Source organism: Egretta garzetta, unplaced genomic scaffold (assembly GCF_000687185.1).
Source record: "Egretta garzetta isolate BGI_Z169 unplaced genomic scaffold, ASM68718v1 scaffold54, whole genome shotgun sequence".
Taxonomy (NCBI): Eukaryota; Metazoa; Chordata; class Aves; order Pelecaniformes; family Ardeidae; genus Egretta; species Egretta garzetta.
The window spans coordinates 950,954-968,619 of record NW_009259313.1 but is presented as its reverse complement, the minus strand read 5'-3'; the positions used below and the strand labels follow the sequence as shown (position 1 = coordinate 968,619).

Here is a 17,666-nt window from a genome sequence, read left to right as displayed (position 1 = left end):
AGGGAGGTGGTAGAGTCCTCATCCCTGGGGGTATTTAAAAGAAGGATAGATGAGGTGCTTAGGGACAGGGTTTAGTGGTGGGATGGCAGGGGTAGGTTAAAGGTTGGACTCGATGATCTCAAAGGTCTTTTCCAACCAAAGTGATTCTGTGATTCTGTGATCTGAATTCTGTCATCTTCACACTTCTGTCGCTTGTCACACTGCTACTGAGGGTTAATCCTGCCAGTTCTAAGGTTGTCTGAATGTATCAGCCCTGCCTATCACGTTGTTATGGCCTGGATGATTTTCTGTTGCATGGGGATGCTAGAATGCAACCAGGTAGGCCTGGAGGCATTTTCCCTGCTATGGCTTTTCAATGTCTTCGCTGTTGTTTTGCAGCACTTCTGTGTGAAACAGTGCATTTCGCAAACAAAAATTTTTCTTTATAATTGGGTCCCAAGAATTGAGGCCTAATTTGTTTTCATTTATTTTTTCTTTAAAAGACAAAAGACTTGTTGGTTTCTTTTGCTGCAGTCTCAAGCTCATGTTTGGAGCTGATGGTTGGCTGCAGGGAGCAGTCCTGGAGCCTTTGCTGGTTTGGGATATTTCAGCTTAGTGTCTGCAGATACCGCACTCGAAGCCCCAAGGAGGAGTATGTGGAGCCACCTCAGAGGAGGTTGCTTTAACCAGTGCTTATTTGCAGAGGCACCGTCCCTTGCTTGTTTTCCCTGACATCAGGAGATTGGCTTAAGGATCTCTCAATTACTGGAAGGAACAAACTTCTGCTTGGTACCTGTGGAAACCTACAGAAGGTGGGGGACCGTGAGGGCTGAGGGGCACCAAGGTTGCAAACCGATGGCAGTTTTATCGCAGCGCAGTGAGGGTCAGTATAAAACTGAGCAGAATTCTGCGATCATCGCCATTCTTGTAGTACAGAGGGGCTGAATGGTTCATTGGCTTTATTTTGTGAATATTTTGGTAAAGGTATCATGCTGTATCGTCACGTTTACCTCTAAACATCAGGCATGGGTGAGTAAGTATCAGTATTGGCTTTAAAAATTCCAGTTGCCTTGGGAGCGTATCGTTCATTATTCATTTAGCACAGCGTGAAGAGAAGGCTGTCATCTTCTAGCACAAGCTAAATTAAATGGCTTAAATTATTAGCATGTACACTGCTGTCTCTTCTAGCAAATATATTAGTGACTGTCATCCCTTTAAATATGACTTGACATGATTTGGTCTGCTTTTTCTTCAATGGTTGAAAAACTGTATGGGGAAGTTTCGAAGTCTGAATTAAATATTTGGCTCCTCCTCCACTCTGAAAATTGTAATGTTTAGCTAAAGGCTTGGCCGGTATTAAATAACTGCATTAAATTTTGCTTCACGCACAGAACCTTGGCGGAACGAAATGTACAGTATAACACAGACATTTAAATGTTTTCTAAAAATAGAGAAAATGTAGAGCAAAATATTCATATATATATGAGACCTTAGTTTATTATTTATGAGTATTATTGGTTCACGTGTTTCTTTGGAATACTACTGAAAAATACACTTAGAGCTCAGGAGTTTGATAACACTGTTAGTTTATCTGCATCCATAAATTTATAAGCAGGCTGCTAGAGTGGAGGGAAGGATCTTGCTGGCTTTATCACTTTACTTTTGGGGTTTCATCTTCTCATTCGTATCTTTTGGGGAGAGCCTTGTAATTCCCAGGAACTCCAAATGTAGTGGCATCTTACGAACTGCGCAGGATTAATCGCACTAAGCTGTTATTCGTATTTAGACAGCAACTAGATAAATATTCCTTGTCTGCTTAGCCAGTTGCCTGTCAGTAACTCCGTGTATCTGTAGGAGGTTTTAAACATGTCTTAAGGCTTTTGTCTAATGAGGCCAACACTTCAATTTTTGTTTTACTCTTAAGACCAAGCAGAGGCTGGTAGTCTAAATTGTAAAACCATGTTGAAGGTAAAAGCCCTACAGGATAACTGTCTTGAAAATGAATTTGTAAGAGTTAATTTCGCTTTCAGTGTCTTCACCAATCGCATTTTTGTAGCTTTTCACGCATCTGTCCCTTGGACAAGCCTACTGACATTTCATTTTAGTCAAAATTTCTCCAAGGGTTTTGTAGCAAATAGCTTAAGGATTCTACATCAACAGCAACCCGTTCTTAAATCTGTACCCCTTTCTTGGGACTGGTGGCTGCTAGCATGTCTGTGGTCTTACAGCAGGTGCTTTAGTGGGCTTAAATATACATTATTAGGTTATTTAAAAAATATTGGCTTAGATTTCCAGAAGGAAAAAGGCAATGATGAGGATTTTGGAAAGTGTGAAGGGGAGAGGCAGCTGCTGCTTCTTTGTCTTAAACGGTTCCTCAAAGGCTGAATGGCACCGTTCTGCTCGGATGCTTTCCTCCTCACCCTGAGCACCTGAAAGCTCGCTATTGCTTGAGGCCAACAAGGGGCTGATGTCCTTTTGGATTAAATCTGGAACGGGAACCATGCTGCAGTAATGACTTTTGTTATTAATGCACTCTAGGGATATATGAGAATATAGATTGATTAGGTACAGTACAAAGACTTCCAGTATTACTGTAATCATCTCTATTGAATAGTTTAGAGACTCATTCTTTATGCATGATTTCAGTTTAGATTAAAATACAGAAAGGATATAGTATTTGGTAGTTGCTAAAATATGTTTGGGACACCAAAGCATTAAATTGCTAATTTTTCTTTCGTAGCTAGCTTTATGTTTTGCTTGTAGGTATGGCAGTGGGAAAGAGAAAACGAGTGCTTCTTGGCTATTGAACTTGCTTGGATCTTAAAATGAACAAGTGCTTTTAAAACAAAACAAAAAAAATGCAGCAATTACAGTAAAATAATTTGGGGGCTGTTAGCATTACAATCTTTTAGGTTTTGTGTGTTAACAATGTAAATTTATGCTAGGTCTTAAAACATAGCAGCTTTTAAAGAGATACATTTAGGTTACAGTGTTACAAAATACCATGTCTTAATTTCAATAATTGAATATATATGCAAGTAAAGACTGGATTGTCACAATCAAAATATTTAAATAGATCTTAAATTACTAGGCAGCTAGCTTCTATCAAACAACGGTGTTAGTATATACTGTGTTCTCAAATTATTCCATTATAAAAATTTCAAGTGACGTTTTAATTTGCAATACATTGTTTATAAACATCCGATACAGTATAGGCACCTTCGGTGTTTGCAGGGCTTTTAAAATTATGTTACATTAAACTGTTTATTGAAATAAAAGGTCTTAAATAAATAGACCAGGAGAGAACTGCAGAGAGACACAAATTTAATTTTTGACCCAGTCTCTTGTGATGCCTAAGCTGTAGTTCATACACGTGCTGTGAATTTTTACTGGAGGTTTCCTAGCTTTTACCATTAGTGTATTTTAAAGAATCGCTCGTGTATTGTGGAATAGGAGAGAGTTCTGTATTACCTAGTTAGGATTTGGGTGTGCACCAGGATCTACACGAGTGGATGGAGAGCACGTTCATGAGATGATCTTTCTTAGGGTGACTTGGTAAGCTTTTCTGATGTTTTTTGAAAATGTGCAAACATAAGGTCAGCACGCAGGCGTAACAATCAAAAATAGTAAATGGCTGAAGCAGAACCTAGTATACTGGTATCGCTGCCTTTGTGTTCATATTTTTACCCTTCATATCGCCTGTATTTCTGCTTGTTAAATCAAGACTATGTTCAGGTTGCCCAGAGAGGTGGTGGAGGCCCCATCCCTGGGAACATTCCAGGCCAGGTTGGACGGGGCTGTGAGCAACCTGATGTGGTTAGCGGTGTCCCTGCTCCTGCAGGGGGGTTGGACTGGGTGACCTCTAGGGGTCCCTTCTAACCCAAAACATTCTGTGATTCTATGATTCAGTGCTGTCTCAGCTGATTACCGCACTCAGTGATTAACCTGGAGGTAGACAGAGATGTTCCATTTCAGAAGACTTGTTTTAATCTTGATCTTTAATCTTTGGTATTTTTCCATGTTCACAAATACATATGGCTGTGTGACTGGTTGAAAAATATTCCCTCATGCTATATCCTATTTCTTTGCCAAAACCAGGTCTAAAAAAGACAAAGCTAAAGCGGGAGTGAAACCAGATACTTCTGATCAAGAACCAGAGGGCCTGACACTCTTGGTACCGGACATCCAAAAGACTGCGGAGATAGTTTATGCTGCTACCACCAGTTTGCGCCAAGCAAACCAAGGTAAAATAGAAATACTTTTGTAAATACTGTATAGGATTTGTTTTTAATACGTTCATTAACAGGTAAGTTATAAATTAGCTTCAAAGCAAGAAAAATACTTCCCTCCTGCCCCCAACCACGGAGTACGTTTTCAAAGGCAGTTGAAACCTTGTGGTAGCCTTAAATGTTTAGCTCAGGAAACAGAATAATTCAAGTAAGTGAGAGTACATCTCACAACTTTCAGCATAATTATGTAGCACCTTTTCTTTTTCTTGACAGAAGACAACATATATGACCGACCTTTAATAGTAAAGCCTTTGCTGTTAGAATTAAGTCTTATGAATTAGATTGGCCCTTAACTAGATGAACGCAGAACAAAAATTTAAATCATGGCTTGAACCTGCAGACATTCAAAGGAACATCTGGTTGGCTAGTCAAGAAAAGTGAAGATTAAGTAGCTTAATGGGGGGAGTGGATTTTAAAAAGGCATGTATAATCAGCTCCTGATTTTGGAGAGTGCATCAAGAGTACATGTGTGAATAGCCATCCACACAAGCATATGTCATACTTCCTATTTTACATTTTTAATTAAAAATTAGAAGAAACAATAAAAGAATATTCATAGCAGCAGTAATTATGAATTATTTCTGAGCTGAACTAATGATCTTTATTTACTTCGAGCTGTTCGGGTAATGAAATATGTAGTAGTGAGAAAAACAGATTTGTATGTTGTGAGTGATCCCCAGTTTTCAGACTTCTCTGCCAACAATGTTACCATGAAATATCATTTCAAGTTAAATAATCCCCAGGTGCTTCCTGTATTTGTTTCAAAATTACATGCTTAGCTACAAATAATCATCACATTTTGTATAACAGAAAAGAAGATGGCGGAATTCTCCAAAAAGGCTGCTGTGAAGCCCAAGCCTTTGTCTGTTTTACCGTCTCTTGAAGAAAAGTATGTGGCTGTCATGAAAAAACTCCAGTTTGGTAGGTTGAGAAGTGTGAATATTTGTGTCTCAGAAAGCAGATACCTAAGAAACAAGCAATCTGTTGCGCTGAATCCCTAATTATTTTAGAAAATTACCAACTTTTTACGAATGCGACCACTGATACTTGCCACATATGGAAAATGATATAGGTCTGTATTTGCAGGTTACCAGCTAATGCAGTCTTTGAATTAATAAGTAACGTTTTAAGTATACACTAGATTTATTCAAGGGTCCAGATGAATTCAATGGCGGTGTTCATGTTTTCATTCCATTCATTCCAGATTTGTGAGTCTTTCAGTCCTCAAATTATACTGAAACGTTAGTAGATTTTTTTAAAGCCATATGTGACTATATATATATATATAGATATGATTGTTAATGTAGCTTTTATTTTTTTAAATGGAGGAGAATGCAGATCAAAACGTGTGTTTTTTTTAAATGAAACTCTAGTAAACTTCATTGTGTCCTTTCATGGAGTGAGGTTTGTTGCATTTGGAAAATGCAATGGGAATCGGTGCTTATTTTGGCCGTAAGGGGAACATGTTAAAAAAAAAAAAAAAATCATAAAGAACAAGTAGCGTCTCATCCAAGAAGAGCTCTACAATGATTGCAAAAACATGTTCTGTGAGTGGTTTTTGAGTTTCAGTAATAACGTTTGCAGTCACATTTCTTTGTTGTATAGTAAGGGATTTTCCTCACAAATGTTTGTGCAGCGTATGCCAGGAGTGGGAGGGAGGACTCAGTTTGTAACGGTAGCTTTTCACCCTGGCAGCCGTGCCGCAGATTTTGCGTAGTAAGTGATTAAAGAAAACTAGCTTCACTGGAAGCTTTTATGATTCTTTAATAACGTTGCAACCAGCACCACAAGCAAATACCGTTGGCACTCTGCTTCACACCGATTCCCTTATTAGCATTATTTTGTATTCATGAGTATCATTGTATTCCTGGTCTGGAGTAGCTGGTAGCTATCCAAATCAGAACTGGTGTACGTTTGACAAGTTGCATGTGAAAGCTTGTAAATCTGTTGCAGAAATTAATTTGACCCAGGGCTATTAATGCTTTGTTTTCTGTGAACACGCTTAACTTGCAAAATACGTAGTTTTAGCATTAGTATAATGCAAATTAAACTTTCCTGATTTTAATACTCAGAGTCTTCAGCCGAGACTAATCCATTATTAACTTCCCTGTTTTCCTGATGCATTAAAATTTTCGTCTCTTCTAGATACATTTGAAATGGTTTCTGAAGATGATGACGGAAAATTGGTTTTTAAAGTAAATTACCACTACATGTCTCAGGTAAAAAACGCGAGTGACGCCAACAGTGCTGCCAGAGCCCGACGTCTTGCTCAAGAAGCTGTGACTCTTTCAACATCGCTGCCTCTGTCATCTTCATCCAGCGTTTTTGTACGTTGTGATGAGGAGCGGCTTGACATTATGAAGGTAAAGAAGCAAAGTTGTTTTTATTTCCCTCTGTCAGCTTGGCATATAAATGTTTAAGAAGGTGCCTTAAATCTTAGGAAAAAGCAGAAATATCTCATGTACTGCTGTCCAAACTGTAACGTTAAGTTGTAGTATTTTAGAGCCTGATCCTGATGTCTCAGTAACTTGGCGGGGGCAGGGAGAGTTCATCTACCTTAGGAGTGCGCTGTTGGCCGAGGGGGCTTCACAGGACAAGGTTCATTCTTCTTCAGCTATTCTGAGGGGAAAAGTTGCATTTTGTTACTCCATTATGGTCACAGCGTAAATTTGCATACGACCGTTTAAGTCGATTAAAAGCAGCAGGTATGGATAAGTACACTGAGTATCTCTGACCTGAAGTTTGAAGAAAAATTCTATTAATAGCATCCAAAAGGTGGTGGAATTTCAGCTCCTTCTGTTTTGCTTTCCCTTTGTAATCTGGAGAAATGAACGTTAGCAGAGGTCTTCACTCACCCAGAGTATCAAAATGAACAGACTGACAGCCTGGATATGATTATGATGTCTAATGGTATTTTCTGACATATAGCACATGGAAATAAAATGCTTCAAGTAATTATAAAAATCTGAACTGTATGACAAATATAAGGTTTTTTTTAAAAAAAAAAAAACATAATTTTTTTTTTCTTTTTTTTTTTTTACAATGGTAGGTTCTCATTTCTGCTCCTGCAGACACCCCTTACGCAAATGGTTGCTTTGAGTTTGATGTATATTTTCCACAAGATTATCCTAATTCGCCTCCACTTGTGAACCTGGAAACCACTGGAGGCCACAGTGTGAGATTTAATCCAAACCTCTACAACGATGGCAAGGTAGGGCAGCTTTGTTCTTGTGGGTAGGTGTAACCAGAAAGTGAAAAGGATGAATATTTTTTTCTTTTTGCAATCAAATGATCAGCCGCCCCTAACATACCGGAGGAAGCTGTTTGTTTCAAACTGGTCTTCAAGCTGAAATGAAGAGTGATTTAACCGTTTCAAATGGGAATGATCTCCTTCCTGAATAGTCTTGGAGATTTTTTTTAAAGCCTTCATGAGCTGGATTAGACCAAAAAGCAAGCAATTTTGACCTAGAAAAATGTTCTTTTCCATCTTCTTTGCTAAATCAACCAGGCAGAAATCTGTTTTGGCTAGCTGAAATACCCAGGATCCTTTCCATGGACAGAGTATGCTTCATATCAGCTGCAACTGAATGTGTTTGCCAAGTGCCCTGTCTTTCTTTTTCCATGCAGAAGTGCTTTTTCTTGAGGAAAGATAAAGACTTTTCTTAATCTCGGTATCCTTTATTAAAAAAAAAAAAAAAAAAGTAACTCTAAAATATGGACTTAATGACAGCTTCCTCAAAAAATAGCAAAGCTTTTGGAAATAACACTAAAAGTTAAAACAAACAAGCTTTCTCCCTTTTCTCCCCCCCTCTCCTTGGTATGCTGTGGCTCATTCTAAAGGCTGCAGAAAGCTAAGAAAAAATCAAGTGCCTATCAGGGAGATACAACCTCTACTTATATTAAAAACAAGCACACATTAAATTCTCTGCAGAGCTCCAGAGATGGCTTGTGTGGATGTCTCCACCAAAGCACAGACCCCCAGAACAGCTTTGGCTGTAGCACTGTGGCGCTCCCTCAGCTGGTTTTTGTGCGCACGCGCGTGTGTAAACATTTAGTCCATAGGTTAACGTTTCTGCCTTTTTCCTCTGTCATTGGTGGGTTCCCCATGCTCCCTGTTTTCACAAGCTATAATACTCCTTTCCTGTACTAGACATGCGGTTTTCTCTTAACATGGACACAGAATGTAATTCATACTGGAGACTTTATCTCCTTTTTTCTACACTAAGTCCTAGAAAACACTCGCCTCCAAATTCCTTGTTTATTTTGTCTCTTTGTGTTCCCTATTTTTGATTGCTCCATTTTGTGGTAAGGTCCAAGAACTCCATAGACTTCCCTAAAGTCCAGATCAGTCATAAAAGTTAACAAATATTTTTCGATTCCTTCATAGTCTGTGTGACAGAAATCACCTTTCACATGCTTAAGCAGAATGATTGTCTTTAAAACCCGCAACAGTAAGTGTACTTGAAGAGGAAAATAAAGAAAATAAAGGATCAGATAGTATTTGGAGTTCATTTATTTTTGAAGCCACTAGCATCCATAGGTTTTCCGTGAAGAAAAGTGATCTACCTTATTTTATTCATTTATTAACATGCTGTTCTTGCTTATCCACATTATTTTTATCTGCTTTCATTTGAAATTAGTTTCACAGGAAACAAATTTGTCTTTTAGAATGCAGTTACACAAAAGTTTGTCAAAAAAAATTAAATGTAAAGTTAACATTTTGTTCTGCTCAAGCAGAACCATTTCGTTGCAATATTTGTCTGTGGTATTAACAATGTCACCTTTTCAGGTGTGTTTAAGCATACTTAACACATGGCATGGGAGACCAGAAGAGAAATGGAATCCCCAAACATCAAGTTTTTTGCAGGTGAGCATTTCTTCTTCTTCAGTAGATGTCATTTAGGAGTAGAAAGTGGTCTGTCAGTCCTAAGGATTCTTTTTCTAGTGCTTTTAAACCAGAATTTTCTTTAATAAGCATAAACAAGACAAAAGTCTGGAAAATGTCCTTGAAACACGAGAAGAGAAACACAGTAGAGTAGACAAGTTCTTCAAAGTCCTCTTTCCAACCAATATTTCTATTGGTCTTGTCTTGAAGAGCGGATGTTCATGCGTGCAGCTCATTCCTGCGCTGCCTGGACTTTGCTCAGATGATTTCAAATATTTTTATTTATTCACATTTTTTTATTTATTTTATTTTTTATTAAATCACATTGAGAGAGATGAGAAAGTGAAGTATACTAGTGAGAACTGTAAAGGTACTCCTCCAAAGTCTATGACTAAGCTGAATAGAGGAATAAAGCTGAAGGGAGTTGAAGTATAGGTATAATGTGTTCAATAACAATTAGTGTTAAATTAGACTGGAATTTATTAGGACATACAGGCCTTATAATTTTCAGCTTTACGTCATAGAAGTACACTGACTAATAAGTACATACGTTAAGCAAAAGTAAAGCTTGCAGTGGCTCATTTCCTGTAGCGCTTTCTGAATTTATTCCTTCCTTGGAGTAATTATTATGTCGCCCAAGGTACATTTTCTAAAAGACTGTACAGTTTCTGTTTCAGCATAGCAGAGTTAACAACCCTGGCCTTCAGCAGAACAGATTTCAGCTTGCTCAGGAATTGGCCTTGGAGAGCTGGTTGACCAGTCTCCTAAAAGTTCAAGAATGGTCTGTTCCAGTGTGTGGAAGTCCAGCAAAAGGGGCAGAAAGCCAGCATGGGTAAACAAGGGACTCCTGCCTCAGCTCAATTTCAAAAAGAAAGTACACAGAAGGTGGAAGGAGGGGATGGGCTACTCATTAGAAATAAAGACACTGGCCAAGCATTCAGGAGAGAAATTAGGAAATAGGAAATTAGGAAGCTGGTGTTAAAAATGGCAAGGGATATAAAAAGCAACAAGAAGGGCTGCTTATAAGTGTGTTGGCAGCAAAGGACCGCATTTTCTGTAGGCTTTCCTGCTGCTCAATGGGGCAGGGAACCTACTGACAAGGACATAGAAGAGGCAGAGGCCATCTCTGCCTTACTCTTTAGGGGTAAGGTTTGCTTTCCTGTGCCCCAAGCCCTCACTGGGAAGGGCTGGGAGAATGAGGAATTACCCACAGGAGAGGAAATAATGTTCAAGCTGACTGGACCCACAAGTTCACAGAACCAAATCTCATGCTCCCAGGGGTGCTGAGGGAGCCAGCTAGTGTCACTGCAAAGCCACTTAGCTCTCCTCTTTGAGAGGTCAGAACAATCAAGGGGGCTTCCTGCCAAATCTCACTACCCAGCTTCAAGTCAGCCAAGAAGGAGGATCTGGGGAGCTGCAGGCTGGTAAGCAGCACCTGACTCCTTGGGAAGATTATGGAGCAAATCCTCCTGGAAGCTAGTTTTGAGTATGTGGAAGACAAGAAAGTGACTGAGAACAGCCAACGTAGATTTACTGGGGGCGCATAGCGCCTAACCTGCTTGCCTTCTGCAGTGAGGTGGCTGGCTCTGCGCAAAGGGAGAGCAGTGGCTGTAGCTTGCTTTGAGTTCAGCAAGGTCTCTGGTGCAGTCTCCCGTAGCACCCTTGTAGCCAGATGGGTGAGATGTGCATTGTAAGTGGGAGAAAAAGTGGCTGGACCAATGGCAAAGAGATCCTACTGCTGTCCTCACTGCCTACATGGGACAGGTATGGAGAAGATGGAGCCAGGCACCTCTTAAAGATGCAGAGCGCCAGGACACAAGAGGGGACATGGGAAATTTCGATTAAATATTAGGAAACACTTCACTGTGAGGGTGATCAAATGCTAGGACAGGTGTCTAAGAGAGACTGCGGAATTTCCATCCTTGGAGATACTGATGTTCCCTCTCCCTTGAAGGGACAATTACGATTTGGAGATCTAAGTTGTGGTTCCTTGCGTAGTGTCACTTTCCCAAGATACAACTTCTTAATCAAGAGATGAACTGAAATTTTGGACTCTAACTATAAAATCACTTACATATAAATTATACACAAATGTGCCAATATTATGAAGTCTTATTTTCACTAGAGTCCTTTTTCTTAGATTGTTAGAAATCTCATGCAGTGTTTAAGTTTCAAATTTTAAAGGTTTTTAGGGTATCATTTTGAAAATAGTAAGAAAGCTGTTGGAAAAAGTCCCCCCCATACTGGGAGAAAAAACACTTTGTAGCTTTTAAATGGAAAACAGCTGTAGGACTAAATAAATTGCTTGGAAAGAATTAAGCAGTACATGTTTTCTCTGGCTCAGAGATGAAACTATTGTCAGACCACCCAAAATACTTCAGAAATTAACTTTTATAACCTAAAGGAAACTGGAAGATTAGAGTTTCTCATTCATTACAATTACAATTCAAAGTAACGACTGGTTAGGAAAGCCAAGAAAGTACGATGCCTGTGTAGTGTCAAATTTCTCTACCACAGCTATTTAAAAATATCTCTCTCTCTGTCTCTCTCTAAAATAGAAAATTAAAAAAGCAAAACCCAACTACTTCCAGACACACGTAAAGGCCACAGATCACCAAAACACCTTTGGCACCTGAAGTATTGGACCCTAAATACTCTACCTTAGCTTAGCACACTTGTGTTAATATTCTGCCTTTTTTAGTGTCACAAGTGGCTGTTTTCTTGCTGGAACCTGATTTGTGAGGCACATTCTGTACCTTGCAATGCATTTATCTGTATTTTAATCTTTTAAGTGTAGCACAAAATAGCCATGGCTGGTTCTAGTTGAGGGCACGGCAGGGGCGGGAGACAATGCGATGGTGCACGCTATACCGTGTAACAGCAGCCAGCCGGAGCACCTGCCTGGGAAACAGAAAAACTTGTTTAATTTTCCTTCTCAGCCCAAAGGAGGATGCTAGTTCACATTTCCCACTGCAGAGCCACCTGCCCCATCCCTCAGGATAACGACTCGGCTGCCCTAGGTCGCCCTTCTGTGCTATAGTTAAAGCACAGCAACTACACAAACTGCAAACACAAAGCGTGATGGCACCAAAAGGAGTAAGGGTTTGTTTCTGCGAGGTGATGGTGGGACTGAGATTAACCCGGGTCATTCAGCTGATTCTTGAGCTGTTGCTTTGATACGAGGTTCTCCTCCCCCTCTACTCTGCCCTGGTGAGACCCCACCTGGAGCACTGGGTCCAGTTCTGGGCTCCCCGGTTCAAGAAAGATGAGGAACTCCTAGAGAGAGTCCAGAGGAGGGCAACAAAGCTGATGAGGGGACTGGAGCATCTCCCCTGTGAGGAAAGGCTGAGGGAGCTGGGCTTGTTCAGCGTGGAGAAGAGAAGACTGAGAGGGGAACTCATCAACACGTACAAATATCTTAAGGGTGGATGTCACGAGGACGGAGCCAGACTCTTCCCAGTGGTGCCCAGCGACAGGACAAGGGGCAATGGGCACAAACTGAAACATAAGAGGTTTCAGTTGAATATGAGGAAAAACTTCTTTGCTTTGAGGGTGCCCGAGCCCTGGCCCAGGCTGCCCAGGGGGGTTGTGGAGTCTCCTTCTCTGGAGATATTCAAAGCCCACCTGGATGCTGTCCTGTGCCCCCTGCTCTGGGTGAGCCTGCTTGGGCAGGGGGGTGGGACTGGGTGATCTCCCGAGGTCCCTTCCAACCCCTCCATTCTGGAATTCTGTGAGTTACTGGTTTGGCACTGTGCCTAAGGAGTGAGTACACATCACCAAGGGTTCGGAACGCTTTTGTGCTGGTGTTGCTACAGGAGAAACTTCAAGAGAATGCCACGCTTAAGCACAGAGCACAGCTACCTCAGTTGTTGGGGCACTGCCCTGTGAAAGAACCGAAGGCTTGAATTGTCGCTGACACGCTATCCATCTGATGCAAGCTGTACGTTCTGCATGTTCCAAGAAAAAGAAGGGCTGTTGTCATCCAAATTCACAAACTGGGCTGCTAAATTAGGGGATGGCTCCAAGCTTTAAATTGTGTCTAGGCTGGGAGGAGAGTCTGCTCCAGAAACAGCTGCCCTGACATTTTTAATCCGCTGCAGCGGGTGTCTTGCACCGAAGTGTGCCAGGTGCTGGAAATGCCGTTCTTAGGCATGTTAACATACCATCAGTTTGTCAATATTTGAGGAAACGTAAGCGTGCAAATTGCCTTGTTTGAATTATTTACCGTTCTGGAACTAAGTTTGTGTCACAGAATTGTAATCCCTAAAATCCTTGCTGGACTTGGTCCTAAGTGCGTAAGAAAAACCTATCCTTCATTTAAAATAAAAAAAAGTCAGTGATGGTTTTTTACCTATATAGCAACATTTTTGCACGTAACATAGTTCTGATTGAGTACAACAACAAGTTGACAGGGCCAAACATTCTAATGCTGGAAAAATGATTAAGCCATCAAATCATGAATATGCAATGTATATACAGTTGGATTCCGAAGGGCCCTATGTATATATTTGATTCTTTGTTTCATATTGGGAATACTTGGGCGTATCATTAAATGCCTTGTATGTATGTAAGCATCTATTGCCACACGTACTTGGTAATAAAATTGAAAGGGGGAAAATTGCCATTTCCTTATCTTTGAATAGTTGGGGCTTTGTTGAAACAGTATTGAAAACTCCCCCCCCCGCCATGTCCAGAGAAATGCTGGGGGTTTTTTTAATGGTATATGGCACACAGTGTTATATGTAAAATGTGAAACTAAAGGGCTAAATACATACCTAAATCAATTGAAAGCATTTGAAAGAAAAAACAGGAGCGTGTGTATAGCGTATACAAGATTAGTTTCTGAGGTTCGCATTTCACCTCCCTTGTTCCTTTTCCACCGAATTCAGAATCAGAAGAATTAGTAAGCTCAGCCACAGGAAAAGTTCAAGAATTGTTGACTGAGACCTTGGCAAATACACTTTCTTTCCCAAAAGAGCGCGATCAGACATCTCTTTAAATATTTTCTTTTACTTATATTGGTATTTTTGTTATTTTTTAACTTGTATTTGTCATATTCTCAGTGTTTGAGCTAAATACATAGTCGTAGGACTGATGGGTTTTATGTGTAGTAATGGTTTCGGTTTGGAAGCATGGACATTCCCTGCTTGCAAGTAGCCTGCATGACAGACGACGCTGCTTTGCCGTAGAAGTGGGTTTGCATATAAGGTAAGCAAAACTGCGTGTGTCTGTAAAAACAAGTAGGTGGCACAATTTTAATATTTAGTTTTTTCTCTTTACAGGTGTTAGTGTCTGTCCAATCCCTAATACTGGTAGCAGAACCATATTTTAATGAGCCAGGTTATGAACGATCAAGAGGTACTCCGAGTGGTACCCAGAGCTCCAGGGAATACGATGGAAATATACGACAGGCAACAGTCAAGTGGGCAATGCTTGAACAAATCAGAAATCCATCGCCGTGTTTTAAGGAGGTAGGTTGTGTGAAACACAGTAAACATCTTGTTTATTTATTTATCTTGTTTGAGCATGAAGAATAATGCAAATATTCAGAAACACCATGCACGAGTTGTCCATTTTAGCCTCCTCTTTATTCCCTGGGGCAACTGACTCCAGAGACTGAAGTGAATAAGGACGCACCTGACTTCCCAGATTTTTTTCTGGGAAAGAGGAAGGCACACAAATGGGGACTGACCTGTAAGGAGGCTTGGTGCACGGTTTGATGAAACACGGTTCATACAGCTTGGCTCATTCTTAACGCCCAGTGGTACGTTTGCTATTCCATGGGAAAGCTATTGATCAGCCCTTAGAAACGGGCACTCGGTGTTCGTTAGTCAGCGTGGCCAACAGTAAGCTGAGAGGTGCTCCAGCCCTGTCGTTACGTAAAGTGTCGTGTATCTTCCTTTACATACCAAGCAATGGAAATTATGCACTGGAAAGCACTACCTTTTGCTCCGACGCAATAGCTGAACTTTGGAAGATCACTAGATTCCGTCTGCAGCCCCATCCAAATGAAAATGCATCTCAAGCACAGACTATCGGAGCACTTCTGAGAGACTAGCTTCTTGTTAAGATCTCTGCCTTTTTGTAGGGTCATGTTAGGAACCTTAACTGTGATGATCATTCAGCAACGTAAACGCGAAGGCATCCTGAAAACTTAGGTCTAAGAAAGATCGTGCCTCCTTCAGCTCCCAAGACCTTTTGTCTTCACAATCTGAGCTGTCTTCCCTTCCATGTCTTAAACGACAGGGAAGCTCCGGAGATCTAAACGGCCGGCCTTTGGGAGTTCTTCCAAGCTCCATTATGGATACAAGGAATGCATCCAGAATTAAAGTCGGTTATGCTTTCAATATGCAGTCTCTCTTTAGACAGACAGCTATATTCTCTGACCTCTAGAGGGAAAGATGATTTTGTCAATTATGTTGCACTATTGCCAAGAACTCTCTGTGCTCAATAAAATTTCTTTAATTTTATTGTTTCTTTCACCAGGCAGAGTGTTAGAAAACTGTTTAAGACAAAGCCAACACTAAGCAGAGTTTCACAACTTTGAGGATTGATTGGTTGGTTGGTTGGTTGTTTTTTTTTTTAAACTCAGATCTGTACAGCAATACCAAAATGACTGTGCCATCAAATACTGGTTCCCACCCAAAGTGTAGGCAGCTCAGCTACTCTTGCCTGGGAATTCTGGTTGTGCCCAGAGGTGCTGCCCCTGCCCAGGGCACATAACTGTGGTTGTACCTCTTCCCCAGCAGCCGGCAGGATCCGTCTTCTCCATGCAGAAGCACGTTACCTTCCTACGCTCGCGCTGTGGGCAGTGTTTCTGCTTATCTGTTTTGTGTTCAGGCAGCAAGCGGTTAGTGACGGGGGAGGACGTGGTGCTTATGCTTCCTGCCCGTGCTGCTTCAATAAAGCGGGAGTGTGAAACCACCAATCGAGCCCTTAACACCGCATCGGTGTCAGCCTGCCCCTGGGCAAACACCAACGCCCATACGTCGTGCCTGCGCTGTGAGATCGTCTTTGAACCGAAGAACGTATCTCGCATTCTGCTATTGCTTTTTCTTCTTTTCCCTGGTGTGATGCTGTATTTCTGGCGCTCGTTTGCCCTTCACCCAGGCAACGCAAGCGAGTGCCGGCATGGCAGACCGCACGTGAATCGCAGGTTCATACGGACCGGCAGAGACGTCTGGGCCAACCTCCTCCTCCAAACAGGATCAGCTGAATTCAAACCAGGTTCCTCAGGGCTTTTTTCCAGTTGGGTCTTGGAAACCTCCAAGGACAGAAATTCCACAATTTATCTGCAACCTGATTCACTGCCAAATTATCCTCAGACTGCTTCCCCCTTTCTCCCCCCGTCATATCCAGTTAAACTCATAGGGGTCTTTCAGATTTTGTAGTGTTAAGTATATGGTTCTTAGAAAACACTGAACACTCTGTTCCGTCATTCGGAATATTTTCTTGCAGGTCATCCACAAACATTTTTACTTGAAAAGAGTGGAGATCATGGCTCAGTGTGAGGAGTGGATAGCAGACATACAGCAGTACAGCAGTGACAAACGGGTAGGCAGGACTATGTCCCATCACGCAGCAGCTCTAAAGGTGAGACTCGCTTTGATAATTTTATGTTCTTTAATCCAAAGATGACAAATGGCAATGAAATTGCTCAGCAGCTGAGTTTTGTAATCACAATAACAGAAAGCCCCAGCAACTTTAACACGTGTAAACCAACCTACGTTTCCCAACAGTCGAGAGAGAAAGCGCATACGCGCTCCACTTCCTCGGTATTTTTTTCTACAAGGTAGATTTTCCTTTAGCGCCTGTCCTGCCTGTTTTTCTATAAAGGTTTATGTGAGATAGTTTCTTTTGTTCTCTCTGAGGGTGGGTGGGGGTTTATCATAAAGTTGTACTACACCCAATTCCTTGCCAGAAAAAACAAGCTTTTTGAATGGACAAGCAGAGTTATTAAACTGTGGTCTATTAAAATTAGTTTTACCCCAGGTTAAACCATTATCAACAGTTACGACCATTCTAATGCTTCCTTCCTTCCTAGCCAAGCACTGTCATTTGTGTATTTTGTGTCCACACAGCCAACAGACCTAGAGGGTTTGGGTTTTTTTTCCTTCCCCTGAGGGGGGTGTGTGTGGAATTAAAGGCTTGGTTTTTTCTATTGCTAAACTTAAATTCTATCAGTGTGCCTGGTCATCACACTGAAGTTACTGTTAGTTACTGGGATCAGCATGCAAATCTCTGGGTAACTGTCTCTGTAACAGATCTCAGCAAGACCACAAACTCATTATAAATTTGTTTTGGCTGCATGACCTGCCTAGTCCGAGCCAGTTTCTGCTGTGATCACAGAACACGGATAGGGCTCAACTGTCACCACGACAAACCGCGAATCCTTTCTGTGGGTGCAGGTGTTGGCTGCAGTTCTGTTACTGCCTTTAATTTGTCCCTGGCAGCATTTGCTACTTACTCAGTCACTACAGGGCAAGGACCAATCCTGACACGTGGGGAAAGAG

At 41.1% G+C, this 17,666-nt stretch overlaps 1 protein-coding gene across 1 annotated transcript in view; it reads left to right on the top strand.

Moving 5' to 3' along the window:
- BIRC6 (baculoviral IAP repeat containing 6) overlaps positions 1–17,666 on the top strand; it is a 171,505-nt gene that overhangs the window by 151,775 nt on the left and 2,064 nt on the right. Inside the window, exons 67-73 of the mRNA XM_035892009.1 lie at positions 4,078–4,223; positions 5,079–5,189; positions 6,414–6,631; positions 7,318–7,479; positions 9,058–9,135; positions 14,436–14,624; positions 16,612–16,746. Coding sequence (XP_035747902.1) covers positions 4,078–4,223; positions 5,079–5,189; positions 6,414–6,631; positions 7,318–7,479; positions 9,058–9,135; positions 14,436–14,624; positions 16,612–16,746 — 1,039 coding nt within the window. The remainder of the gene's footprint in view (positions 1–4,077; positions 4,224–5,078; positions 5,190–6,413; positions 6,632–7,317; positions 7,480–9,057; positions 9,136–14,435; positions 14,625–16,611; positions 16,747–17,666) is intronic.